At 46.2% G+C, this 15,017-nt stretch overlaps 1 protein-coding gene across 1 annotated transcript in view; it reads left to right on the top strand.

Annotated features, from left to right (window-relative positions):
* Positions 1 to 15,017, top strand: part of slc16a10 (solute carrier family 16 member 10) — a 79,626-nt gene that overhangs the window by 56,729 nt on the left and 7,880 nt on the right. The window contains exons 4-5 of the mRNA XM_088626826.1: positions 12,568 to 12,711; positions 13,506 to 13,734. Of these exons, the coding sequence (XP_088482952.1) occupies positions 12,568 to 12,711; positions 13,506 to 13,734 (373 nt within the window). The remainder of the gene's footprint in view (positions 1 to 12,567; positions 12,712 to 13,505; positions 13,735 to 15,017) is intronic.

The following is a 15,017-nucleotide window of genomic DNA, read 5'->3' as shown; positions in this document are numbered from 1 at the left end:
AGACTCAAACACACTGGGGACAGGACACCAATCCATCGCAGGGCACACACAGACACCAACACACTGGGGACAGGACACCAATCCATCGCAGGGCACACACAGACTCAAACACACTGGGGACAGGACACCAATCCATCGCAGGGCACACACACAGACCCCAACACACTGGGGACAGGACACCAATCCATCGCAGGGCACACACAGACTCAAACACACTGGGGACAGGACACCAATCCATCGCAGGGCACACACAGACACCAACACACTGGGGACAGGACACCAATCCATCGCAGGGCACACACAGACACCAACACACTGGGGACAGGACACCAATCCATCGCAGGGCACACACACAGACACCAACACACTGGGGACAGGACACCAATCCATCGCAGGGCACACACAGACTCAAACACACTGGGGACAGGACACCAATCCATCGCAGGGCACACACAGACTCAAACACACTGGGGACAGGACACCAATCCATCGCAGGGCACACACAGACTCAAACACACTGGGGACAGGACACCAATCCATCGCAGGGCACACACAGACTCAAACACACTGGGGACAGGACACCAATCCATCGCAGGGCACACACACAGACACCAACACACTGGGGACAGGACACCAATCCATCGCAGGGCACACACACAGACACCAACACACTGGGGACAGGACACCAATCCATCGCAGGGCACACACAGACTCAAACACACTGGGGACAGGACACCAATCCATCGCAGGCCACACACAGACTCAAACACACTGGGGACAGGACACCAATCCATCGCAGGGCACACACAGACACCAACACACTGGGGACAGGACACCAATCCATCGCAGGGCACACACAGACACCAACACACTGGGGACAGGACACCAATCCATCGCAGGGCACACACAGACACCAACACACTGGGGACAGGACACCAATCCATCGCAGGGCACACACAGACACCAACACACTGGGGACAGGACACCAATCCATCGCAGGGCACACACAGACACCAACACACTGGGGACAGGACACCAATCCATCGCAGGGCACACACAGACACCAACACACTGGGGACAGGACACCAATCCATCGCAGGGCACACACAGACACCAACACACTGGGGACAGGACACCAATCCATCGCAGGGCACACACAGACACCAACACACTGGGGACAGGACACCAATCCATCGCAGGGCACACACACAGACACCAACACACTGGGGACAGGACACCAATCCATCGCAGGGCACACACAGACTCAAACACACTGGGGACAGGACACCAATCCATCGCAGGGCACACACAGACACCAACACACTGGGGACAGGACACCAATCCATCGCAGGGCACACACAGACTCAAACACACTGGGGACAGGACACCAATCCATCGCAGGGCACACACACAGACACCAACACACTGGGGACAGGACACCAATCCATCGCAGGGCACACACAGACTCAAACACACTGGGGACAGGACACCAATCCATCGCAGGGCACACACAGACTCAAACACACTGGGGACAGGACACCAATCCATCGCAGGGCACACACAGACTCAAACACACTGGGGACAGGACACCAATCCATCGCAGGGCACACACAGACTCAAACACACTGGGGACAGGACACCAATCCATCGCAGGGCACACACACAGACACCAACACACTGGGGACAGGACACCAATCCATCGCAGGGCACACACACAGACACCAACACACTGGGGACAGGACACCAATCCATCGCAGGGCACACACAGACTCAAACACACTGGGGACAGGACACCAATCCATCGCAGGCCACACACAGACTCAAACACACTGGGGACAGGACACCAATCCATCGCAGGGCACACACAGACACCAACACACTGGGGACAGGACACCAATCCATCGCAGGGCACACACAGACACCAACACACTGGGGACAGGACACCAATCCATCGCAGGGCACACACAGACACCAACACACTGGGGACAGGACACCAATCCATCGCAGGGCACACACAGACACCAACACACTGGGGACAGGACACCAATCCATCGCAGGGCACACACAGACACCAACACACTGGGGACAGGACACCAATCCATCGCAGGGCACACACAGACACCAACACACTGGGGACAGGACACCAATCCATCGCAGGGCACACACACAGACACCAACACACTGGGGACAGGACACCAATCCATCGCAGGGCACACACAGACTCAAACACACTGGGGACAGGACACCAATCCATCGCAGGGCACACACAGACACCAACACACTGGGGACAGGACACCAATCCATCGCAGGGCACACAGACTCAAACACACTGGGGACAGGACACCAATCCATCGCAGGGCACACACAGACTCAAACACACTGGGGACAGGACACCAATCCATCGCAGGGCACACACAGACTCAAACACACTGGGGACAGGACACCAATCCATCGCAGGGCACACACAGACACCAACACACTGGGGACAGGACACCAATCCATCGCAGGGCACACACAGACACCAACACACTGGGGACAGGACACCAATCCATCGCAGGGCACACACAGACTCAAACACACTGGGGACAGGACACCAATCCATCGCAGGGCACACACAGACTCAAACACACTGGGGACAGGACACCAATCCATCGCAGGGCACACACAGACACCAACACACTGGGGACAGGACACCAATCCATCGCAGGGCACACACAGACACCAACACACTGGGGACAGGACACCAATCCATCGCAGGGCACACACAGACACCAACACACTGGGGACAGGACACCAATCCATCGCAGGGCACACACAGACACCAACACACTGGGGACAGGACACCAATCCATCGCAGGGCACACACAGACACCAACACACTGGGGACAGGACACCAATCCATCGCAGGGCACACACACAGACACCAACACACTGGGGACAGGACACCAATCCATCGCAGGGCACACACAGACTCAAACACACTGGGGACAGGACACCAATCCATCGCAGGGCACACACAGACACCAACACACTGGGGACAGGACACCAATCCATCGCAGGGCACACACAGACTCAAACACACTGGGGACAGGACACCAATCCATCGCAGGGCACACACAGACTCAAACACACTGGGGACAGGACACCAATCCATCGCAGGGCACACACAGACTCAAACACACTGGGGACAGGACACCAATCCATCGCAGGGCACACACAGACACCAACACACTGGGGACAGGACACCAATCCATCGCAGGGCACACACAGACACCAACACACTGGGGACAGGACACCAATCCATCGCAGGGCACACACACAGACACCAACACACTGGGGACAGGACACCAATCCATCGCAGGGCACACACAGACTCAAACACACTGGGGACAGGACACCAATCCATCGCAGGGCACACATAGACTCAAACACACTGGGGACAGGACACCAATCCATCGCAGGGCACACACAGACACCAACACACTGGGGACAGGACACCAATCCATCGCAGGGCACACACACAGACCCCAACACACTGGATCCGGGGCAAACGTGCAGGCTCCACACAGACAGCAGCCCAGGAATCGAACCCAGGGCCCCAGCGCTGTGAGGAAGCAATGCTCCCCGCTGTGCCACCGTGCCATCCCATAAATTTCCCAGAATCCAATTAACCTACTGTACCAGTATGCCTTTGGACTGTGGGAGCAGAGTCCAAATATTTGATTCTAATACTTATTTACCTAGTTGGTCACAACTACCCTGTTTACCAGATGCTGATGATACAGATGATACAAAGCCATCAGGAAGTGGCCCTCTTGGACTGGACCTTGAACACCCCTGCTTTCAAATAGTGTCTGCAAATCCCTAATGAGCTGTGACTGAATATCTCAGCAATCCCTCCTGAATATCAGGGGCAGCTCCTCTGAATCCTGAAGGCATTCCCGATGACCTTTCTGAAGATGTCATGAGTAGCCCTTCAAGTTCCCTACCTGGACTCAGCTTGGCCCTCAGTTGCTGTACCGATGCTGCTAATAAAATAATGAATGTGCATTGTGTGGATTGTAACGGATTGTATTGAAGTGGCTACCCATTTGATTACTCTGCTCTAATTCATAGTACAATCATTGAAATGGACACAATTGTCCAATATTTGAAAGTGTTGTTGTAACAGAAGGAATAAGGTTCTTGATCCCGAGATGAAGTAAAACAGATGAGTTTATTGCATGCAAGGAACAATAAAGCCGAAGTCTTGTTTCCCGCAAGAAACAACAAAACCGAAGTATTGTTCCATGTGCCGGTACAAACTTTTAGGTTATATAGTCCTTGCTTGCTGCTTCAGACGTCATTCGGTGTTATGGTAAGGGGGGGGTCATGGTATTTGGCCAGTTAAGAGACCCTGGCCAAATGGTCAGTTTAAGATTATGCCCCCAGGGGGTTCCTTGCTCGCATCTGGAATCCTTATCAGTTAACCCCCTTTCCTGCCATAAACCCCTGTTGCTTAGAAGTCTAATTTTCAGGCAGAACTGACTTAAGTTAACCCTTTTTACATCTTGTCTCTTTCTTCAGTGTTTACATAAGGTTTTTAATGTCTTCAATTGTTTTTACTTTGTCATTTGGTGCTAAAAAGCCATTTGAATTATACAGAGATTATAGGTAATTGTTCTGTGCTTAATTGTTTAATCCCTGATTGGCTGGTAACTGAACAGGTGTTACAAAGGGCTTTTTCTCTGCTGCTGTTCAAAAAAAGTATTTGCTATTTAAGATTTAAATAGATTTAATAAGATTGTTCTACCCTGTTTTATTTCTCTGTGCTTTTGTTCTGTTTCCAGATCTAGACAAATGCCTTTATATAAAAATAGAAACCAATTACAGCTAAAACAATACCCTTGCCTTCCCCCAGTAAGGTACCTGCACATTTGATGCCTTTTTGCAGACTTTTTTTTTACAGTCTTAACTGTTAGTAAAAGCCTTCAGATGAGACTGGGCGGCGCAAATTGTTAAGAGGGACCGACTTTGATTTTTTTCTGGACTCTCGCAACGCTAATTTAGGGCAGTAAATGCTGTAGCTATAATTTACACTGTCAGTCACTTTCCCTGCTGCTGTGAGTGTGGTGTGTTAAGTAATGAAGACTTTCCTGTGCAAATACTGTACAAAGAGAAGATCCTGATGTGGAAACGTCTGAAAGAGATACCAAAGACGTCCACTTGAACTTACTCATATAAGTCACGTTTTTCTGTTGTTCTTTTAATGAGTGTCCCTAAAGCTTATTGCTTAGAGATACAGAAATTGGACAAAAATTGGAAACACCTGGATAACTAAGGAGGGACACCAAGGTTGTTAAAAGCAAATAACATCCACACAGCAAATAAAATCCCAGCATGCCTTTGGGCATGTGTCAATATGCTGGACAGAACAGTGCTTGATGGTAGAATATATGGTTCTGAGTAAGAGCTGACCGAGCTTATTTAGGTCATTCAGTTGTTTTTCCTTTTTGATTTGCGATTAATGTAATTTTCTGTGTATTAAGAGAGGTTCTGACTCTTTGATTTAGGATGATTTACTGCTTCTGGAGCCCTGTGAAGCTCGGGGATGGAATTTGTTTCTGCATAATTAAGTTTGTTTTAGTATAATTAACGATAGTGACTAAATGATGTGCAAGGAGGCACAACTGTGCGGGTTTCCTCAAAAGGAAGAGTCAAAGAAGGGGTTAGTGCGTTAAGCAGGTTCGATTTTTCGGAAAGAATTGGGAATTAAGGTGGAAGATATACTGTCTGTCTTATTGCTTTGCCACAGGGCAAGGAGTGGGACGTCATTTTTTAGACGGTGAGCTGAATGTGAAAATGTTGTGCCGTGTATCTGTCGAGAGACATACAGTATTAGTCATTCCCTTTATATGACATCTGTATCACAGGACTAGGAACTCCAGTGCATTCCACTCATTTTACTGTTTTTTTCACTTTAGCGTAAGTTCCTGGAAAATAGATTGGAAATTTATAGAAAAACCACGGATAAAGGGCTCAGGGCAGCCTCTAGTAAGCAGATGATTAGTAATTATACAGCCCAGTACATCTGAGCCGCATTTCTGACTAATTCCTTCCAGATATTTTCCCTGAGGCACAAGGGGGGTCAGGCTGTTTTTTTCTCTTGAGTGATGCATGTCTACACAAACTGTTAAAAGTCTGTGCTTTGAATTGTAGTGTTTAATGGAGAAATAAGACTGTAGTTACTTCACTCAAAGCAGTGAATGTCTTTACAGTAAGTGGTAAGGAGCATTCGATCTGACCTCAGGGCAGGTTCAGTCTGTCTGTAAAACTTTGTTTTATTTGACTTGGCCTACTGTCCATCTAGTTTTTATACCTTCAAACTACCTTTCTTTGAAAACCCACCACACCTGCCAAGAGTCCTTCTCTGGTTTCAGCGTGTACAGCCGTCAGCTTCACTGGCGTCTGGGGTCACAGACTCGCGGACCCCTCAAGGGTTACAGGTACAGTCAGAAACTGACCCTGGAAGAAGAGGAATATGGACTGCACACCACCTGTTTTTAGTTCACTTGATAAAGCAGATAAGAAAGCAGCGATCCCCACTGTTTCCAGCAGTCTTCTGTTTGTGTGTCGGGCAGGACTGACATGAGCAGAAGTGATTGGCCACTTTCAAGGTGACCGGCTGGTTGTTGATTTATAGATCCTGGAAAGGAGAATAACGTGGCGTCACTTGTTTTCATAACCAAAAATGTGTTATCTGAAGAAAACCCACCCTAATGTGATTCATTTTGTAAGCTGTCTCCGTTAGATGCTAATTACGGAGATCATTAAATGGAACCACATGCTTTTAATTCTAAATCATAGTGTTCTCGTGAGGCTGAAAACTTTGCTATTTAGAGAACTATTGTCTTGTTATACTTGATAACCTGTTTGATGTTTATGTACTTTATCATATAACACATTGAGTAAACACTGTGCTGTATACCTGCTCATAACTCTGATGCTTTTAGCTTCAGTCTGTTAAAATGATAGGCTGTCAGTTTTTGAGAGTGCTTGAGATACACAATACTTGTGCCTCACATGGGAATTGGTCAATATATAGAATAACATAAGCACTACGAAAATTATATATACTAGGCCCAGAGCACTTGACATTGTTTAAAGCTGCAAGCTGAAAGGCTCTCTGAGCCACAAACCATATTCAGGTTGACTAGAAATGTGCTGTGAGCTTGTCCAACATATCCTCAGGCAGATTTCTCAGGAAGAACCAGAAAACTCCAGATTTTGACACTTTTGACACAAAGCCACGAAGCATTTAGTGGTACTCTGAGGGACATCTTGTAGAGATATTTTATAGCGTGTACAGTGACTGCTTGCCCATACCAGAGAAATGAACTGGTTTGTGACGACTATGAAAGGGACATTGCAGCCGGTGCAAGAAATGGCAGAGTTAAAATGTCGCAGAATATGAGAAAGTTTACAGAGGGAGCCATTAAGGATCTGGAGCTTTTATGAATTTTCCTATTTTTATGTCCTCTGCAAACTTAGTTTACAAACTGTACTAGAATCTATTTGAAAAAGGAAGATCAGTGGCCCTAATACAGGTCCCTGTGGCACGCCACTAATTACATCACCCCAGCTGGAGCATTCATGTCTCATCTGTACTCTGGTTATTGGCTTAGGTAGTCAGTAGGTGATTGATCCATGGATCTCATCCAGCTGTTTCTTGGAGGAAACCACTGTATCAGCTTCAGCAACATGGCTGGGTAGCTCGTTCCATTCTCCAACAACCCTTTGGGTATATAGTGCCTCCTATTCTCAGTTTCAGCCCACGTAATTTCTACTTCTGTCTTCTATGTGGTGTTTCACTGTTTGTTCTGAAATCCGCTGGGGTGACTTTGTCACTGCCCCTGAAGATTTGTAATGCAGGGATTCAATACTTGGATACATTACTGTGAAGGCATATTGCCTGAAGTCTGAGACTTCATCTTGCGTGAGGGGTGAGTAAATTCTGAAAGTCTGTATTCTCCGTCATTGTTGTTGCTGGTTTAAAGCATGTGACCAATTTAGCGAAGTAAAACCTAACATTCAGCATTATTGGACATTGAAGCAGTTGGTTGCTTTGTTTTTCTTCTGTGTTTATGGAAGTGACCTAACAAAAGGACACACAAAAAACTAATCCCAGTCCTTTTTGCAGATAAGTAATCTGAAATATTGCAAAGGTTTCAAGACCTGCATTGGCCTGAAAAAATGTTGAATATGTCCTGAAAATGCTCTGGTGTTGAACACTTTTTAGGATTTGGTGAAAAGCCAAATAATAAAAAAATATAAGATCACTAAATACTATTTAGATTCTCAGTCTTCTACACTGACAGGAAAATACAATAAGCACTTTCATGTCACAGTTTAAAATATGTGGGAAAATTATTATTACAAACTGAGCTGGTATTCACGTTGTGTTTCTGATCAGCAGTGCAGATACCACTAAACTCTTCTGTGATTTATGTGTGTGGTTGGAAATGCTTTTGAAGAGCACACGATTCATTAATAAGGCTGCATTTTATTGTGGTAAAATACAAATCTGTTGCTTTTCTGCATCCTGTTGTTTCTCATGAAATGAGCTGTGATTATGTAATCCATAGAAAACATAGTGTTTCAAAGGCACTATTTAGTGGAGCCTTCAAGATGTTGTTCTTTCACTGGGGACTGGTTTAAGCCACAAAACTCAGCCTGTAGATCAGTGTGTTTCTATAGATGTAACAAACAGTTCTTTCCGGACCCTATGCGGACGACACAATCCGACGGAGTGGGGAAACACTAGGGAAACGTCATGCAGGAAAACAGGGCTGAAGACAGGGGGCGTGTCCAAGGTGTGCTGGTGCACGGGGGAGGTGTGGCCGAGGCGAACAATCCGAGAGAGAAGTCCTTAGGGAATATCCAAAACACAAGGGTAAGTCCAAAACCAGGAGATCCATCAGAACAAAGAATTAAAAACCACGAAGGCCGGGTCGGAACCGGCGGACGGGGAACAGGAACGGGAACGGAGGTTAAAACCTTAACGGAACCAGGCGCTTCCAGGTCCCGGACTCGCACGATATGGAAATCAGACTGCAGAGCCCGGATGAGCGTCAGCGCCTGGCTTTTAAGGTGGGCTGGGAATAGGGAGCAGGTGCACAGAATAAAGTCTAAAGTGAAAGGGCTGGAGCACCCTTAAGGAGGGGGGACTAATATCGTGACGATAGAGAGGCTCTCTTCCTTGAGAGTTTTTCCTTGAGAAAACACCCTCTTGCCTCGCTGTCCGTAAACTACAACAAAGGCTCAGAGGGAATTGAAAGGGGCTACTGTCACGGGAGCCGGGTTGGTTTAGACCCTATGGGAGGCAGCGATTCTGGAAAAAGGACCAGAGACAGAGTTCAGAAAAGACACACGGGGTTTATTGGTGCTCACAGTGAAGCAGGGAGGTTCGTGCAGACGTGCAGGGAAAATCCGTAGGCAAACGTATCCAGGGAAGTCCAAAGGGAAGCCAGGAAGCAGTCCTTAAGTCCATGGCCGGGAGACCCATCAGGAGACGCGGACAAACAGGAACACCTACGAGACGAGAATCCAAGCCCCGGGCTCAGTGGGTCGAGGAGCATTAACAGGCCTGTGGCCACAGACGTGGGGCGACCTGGCACTAGGCCGGCCATTGAGCTACCGTGAACCAGAGCTGAGCGCCGAAGGCAGGAAGGAGTAAACTTAAATAGGGAAACTAAAACAAGGCACACCAGGAAATAATGCAGGTAATTAAGCGGACTCACGTGGGGAGGTTGGAGCGCCCTCTGAGGGAGAGGATGGTGACCGTGACAGCTACACTTATCCCCCAATACCTTTTGGTGAGGTTTTTGTAGAAGAACCCTAGGAACTGTCGTGTCTATGCATAGAAAATGTGTAGATGAGAGAATTTCAGCAGGAAACCCGTGTTTGTCAGGTGACTGTATGTTTTCTTAAAAGACAAGTGCGAGACAGATCCAATAAAACTGAGATAATATGATCATGCATACAGTAGTTACGCTACTTTGTGGATTGATTTTGCTATTATTGTGGCTTGTTTTATTTTTCCCATTCCAAGATGACTTTGAATTACTCATTAATTCAAAAAATGGTTTAATTTTAAAAAATGGATGAAGTTAGGTGGATGTTCTGCCTTTGCCATGGTACAGTGAGACCCTGATCTTCCGTCATCAAGAAACGTAAACAATTGCATTTGATGCCAGGTCATCACCTGAAGATGAGAAAGCGCTACAGTCGTCTGTCAGGCCTGTTCGACACACACGGATTTATTAAGTAGGTTTTTCCCACTGAGAGCTAGAAGAAAGCTACAACGGTGAATTCGCTGAAGAGCCTCAGGTGTGAGGGAGAAAGAGAGGAAGAATGCAGAGATTTCAAGCGGAGGAGATCGAAATTAAGACCATCTCAGAATGTAAGATCTGGTGAGCAAAGTCTTGGAGAAGTTGTGGAAAGTTAAGGTCTAAAAATCAGTGGAAGGAGGTAATTACTCTGTTACCGAGAGCTGCTAATATGTGTGATGTTGGATTTTGCTTGTTTTAGAATCCGAGCCGTGGCTTTCCTGTAAAAGGACAGAAAAGCCAGTGTAATCGTGGGGGGGAGAGGTAAAATGAGGGACACTCGGTTTGGAGAGACCTTTGATTCTTTGACCTAAATATAGCACGTACATGGTGTGCTTTTGGTTGTTGTTGAGGTGTTTAATGACTTGGGCTGGTTTTTAACGGAAAGTGGCATTCAGAGCTGAGCAATCAATGCAGAAACAGGACACCACCGGCATAAATAAAGATCTGAGATGCAGGCTGTGCACAGGTTTTATTTGGTCCTTTTTCATGTCAACCGAATGGTGGGTTCTTGATCTCCTGGAAAAAAAAAGTACAACTCGTTCAGTCGCGTCGAAGGGTGAGTTTGTGGGTGGACGTGACACACAACGTGATATTCTGGCCAAACACTGCGTTCATCATAAATAGTCCCTCTGACGCATTCCCTCTGACATTCTGTCGACACATGAGGGATTTTGTCATTTTTTATTTAAACATTTACATTTTTTAACCGTATGAACAAATGCAACACTAACCTTCTCTGATTTTATTAATAATAATATTTTAGTTTAAACCTCCTACTTCTAAAAAAACAAGCAATAAAAACCGGAAAATCAAGAAAAAACAAGAAAAAGTTTTTCAGAACAAAGAGATGTCGTATCTTAGGTGCTACTTTGTGCTCTGTGGAATAGTGACAAAAGGAGTTTTAATCCAAACAAGTATGATATTTTGCTTTGCTCTGTATTCCCTGTATTAGATCAATCATTTAGACAATATAAAAATGGTATAGGCATTAATATAAACTTTAAAAGGGTCTTGTATTTTTCTCCCCGGAGCCAAATATTCCTGGTTTAGATTAGTGAAGGAAAGTATTCTGAGTAAAAGCAGTCGCATTTTTATGAAGCACAGAACATGTTTCTAAGTCATTAATTATGAGTTTGAGGCCTGCTGAGTGTCGTGCAGAAAATTGTTAATGCCTTTTTTCTTGCAATACTAAAATAACATTAAAAAAAAACAGGGATTGTGCAACCTAACTATTTACATTAGAAGGTTTTCTTTCAGTTTTGCTTTTCAGGATTATTTTAGTTGTTTCAGTTAAAATGTGCTTTAATGTGACTTCACTGTAAAAAGCTTGATGGGCTGCATGCAGTTGCACTACAGAGCTCTTCTGAAACTTCACACAACCTGCATTGTGTGTAGCATGGAGGCCCTCTACATCTCTGATTGCAGATTGTTCATGGTTATTCTGAGATGTTAATGTCATTTTTCTTTTTGATTTTTCATTGAATGTTGTAGGGATCTTTATACAGTAGGTAGCAGTATGTTTTTCATTGCTTTGTTTGACCAGCTCAGTCAATGGAAGTATACAATGACAGCTTGGACTCCTTTGTCAGGATCAACAGCGACACACCTTGCTCAAGGGTACACCAGCAAGTTTACACTCAGAACAGATCCACAGCACTCTGGTCTGGAGTCCAGCGCCCGAACCACAGTTCCACACTGCTGCCTTATAGATCGCTATTTAGATCATTTGCTGCTGAAATGTAGTAAAATAGATCTCATTATGCCTGTTACACAGCTGTACAGTTAACGCCATTTCACCACTAGATGTGCCAGTGGCTCCTGTCACCTAAATACACGAGGAACTGAAAGGTTTGATTTCTCCCGGAGTGAATCTTTTTCCTGAGGCCTGACCCTTCTCTCTGAGACCCTCCCCCTTGTGCAATTCAATCCCTTGTATTGTTATCCTAAACCAGGTGCTTAGCTGGCCCCCAAAAGCTGTGTTGGCCACTCCACACTCATAAGAAAAAAAGCGCCGGGCGTGTTCGTAGACTACACACAAAACAAGTGTTTCAGTTAATGAGGATCACTAAACTTGGATTGATTGTGAGGTTGCCCTACAGGAACACGAGAGGCGACTTATTTCCTTTTTAAGCCCAGCGGAAGGGAACAGTTTTGGTCACTGCCTTGACGGCTGTTTCTCGTGTCCTTCGCCCCACAGATGAAGCATGTGGAGGAAAAGTTCGGCAAAGACGCCAATAAAGAGGTCCTGCTCATGTGCATTGGCATCACGTCAGGAGTGGGCCGCCTGATCTTTGGCAGGGTTGCTGACTACGTGCCTGGCGTCAATAAAGTTTACCTTCAGGTAGGTGCTGCCCAGGAATAACCTCGTACTCTGATAGACCTCATTTTACACGCCCTGAGGCTGAGCTCAGGCTGTTTGATCACTTGCACTGCTTTGCTAAATGCGCTGTCTTACTCATGATGAAGGACCAGAAAACCTCCCGAAAGTTCATTCCATGCTGGAATGCAGAAAGAAGGAGGAAAAAAGCAGGTTTTGTCTGTGAGGCACACCAGAAGAACATCCCGCAGACAAGACCTTGTGTGTTTCTCTTCTTTCTACTTTTCAGCATTTAATTACCTCTTCTTGCTTTCCCGCTGCTTGCACTGACTTGGCTTCGCGCTCGAACCTGCTGTAAGTGGACCACCTCCAAGTTGTGCAGTGAATCTGCTGGTGTCTCTTGCTTATGCCGAGCATGAACTTTGCTGTATCCGTATCTTTATTGCCCTACCTTGCCGAGATTTAAGCCTCTTTCACACAGTAAGCTTTTATAAGTAGACCTGAGAGACTCATGAGAAAAAATGGGCTCTACTATGTAAAGCTTGCTTTTTCTCTCCTTCATTAGTCTTCATATTAATTTTTTAAGGATTATTACAAGCATGAGTGTGTTGTGAAGCGCCCTTAAGATGAGTGAAAATCATACTGGTGACTGAAGGCAGGAAGGCCTTTCTGTATCAGCAGGCCTGTTGCTGGTGTAGCCGGCGCATTGCCCCAGGGACAAAGGCCTTTCTGAGTTAACCGAAGTGAGCTGGTGAGAACTAACCAGGCCTCCAGGCTCAGAAGTGAAAGCCCCTGTCCTTTTCCCCCTGGGGGTGTAGGTTTCCTCGTTTGTGGTGATCGGCTTGATGTCCATGATGATCCCCCTGTGTGACATCTTCGGGGGCCTGATCGCCGTCTGCCTGCTCATGGGTCTCTTCGATGGCTGCTTCATCTGCATAATGGCTCCCATCGCCTTCGAGCTGGTGGGCTCTCAGAACGTCTCCCAGGCCATCGGCTTCCTCCTGGGCATGATGTCTGTCCCCATGACTGTGGGACCCCCCATTGCAGGTGAGGCCAGGACCCCAGGCTTTTAAACAGCTGTGCAGAGAGACACAGAGCGGAGACAGCGCGGTGCAGTGGAGGTGGAAGAGATTCTTTTGTGAGTGTTTATACTGCCATCTGCTGGCACACAACGGTCCTGCTGAAGTTTTCCAGTCAATCTCGAGCAGGACATAATACCTCCCAGCGAACAGGTACAGGTTAATTCCCTGCTGAAAAGAGAAGAAAGGAAACACAACGTTTCAGCTGTAGAGCTCTCTTCGGGTGTGTTAGAAATGTGTTTCCTTTCTTCCCTTTCCAGCAGGGAATAAACCTTTACTTGTTCCTTTGCAGCCTACGCATGCTGACGCAGCTCCCCACCTGAACTACATAATACCTCCCAGATCACACAACATGAATATCTAACGTGTCACAGATTCAATGAAATCTACTCTTGTAAAGTACGAAATGCAAATAATAATAATAACAATACGTCTGTGTTCACTTTACGACTGGGCCATGTAATGTGAGCTCTTGTGAACAGAAACAAGCTTCAAGAAATGAAGACTCTGTTTATCATCCACAGAAATACTTTTTTCAGATTGGATATAAAGAATGAAAAAAGCTTTATAAACTGATTATCTTTAGTTACAAGCACAAGTACAAACATACTAGAAAGGCTAGGAACACTAGGAAATAAATATACGATGGACGCTAAACTAATGAAAATCAAGTATTAAGTCCTGAGACAGGTATTACAACAAAAACAGTAAAGGACAATAAACTCTCAGATAATAATGATGGGAAACCTTCAGATGTTGAAAGGGAAACAGACAACGTATTAAATTAATATTTCACTCATGTTTATCAGGGAAGAAGTGCTGAAAATGCCTCAGCTCCGATTCAGGTAATATTAGGATAGAAGAGGCAGGTACTACAAGTACAAATACTAGAGGCACTTCAGGTAAATCTCCAGGGCAGATGCTCTCCCACCAGTGGTATTTCAGGAAACACTGCAGCAGTCCCCCTTGACCGAAGAATTGCTCATCGAACACAAATCCTTAAAATGAGCTAGAATACTGATCCAGGAAAAACGACGTACAACTGGCCGGACTTCAGGCACACGTGTATTTATGGAAGCGATAATTAGAGCTCAACTAGATGATCATCTGTAGTCAGCAGGACTCTAGGAGGCGGCCAGGATTAAGAGGTCGTACTGTAGGCCTAGCAGGTATTGTAGGTCTTATCTGACTTGCCACGTGTTCAGAGAACTCCCACAGCTGCAATATTCTTACAGAGCATATTAATACAGT

The sequence above is a fragment of the Lepisosteus platostomus genome, chromosome 3 (genome assembly GCF_059453375.1).
Source record: "Lepisosteus platostomus isolate fLepPlt1 chromosome 3, fLepPlt1.hap1, whole genome shotgun sequence".
Lineage (NCBI taxonomy): Eukaryota > Metazoa > Chordata > Actinopteri > Semionotiformes > Lepisosteidae > Lepisosteus > Lepisosteus platostomus.
The sequence above is the reverse complement of the archived record's forward strand: the minus strand, read 5'-3'. Positions and strand labels throughout refer to the sequence as shown.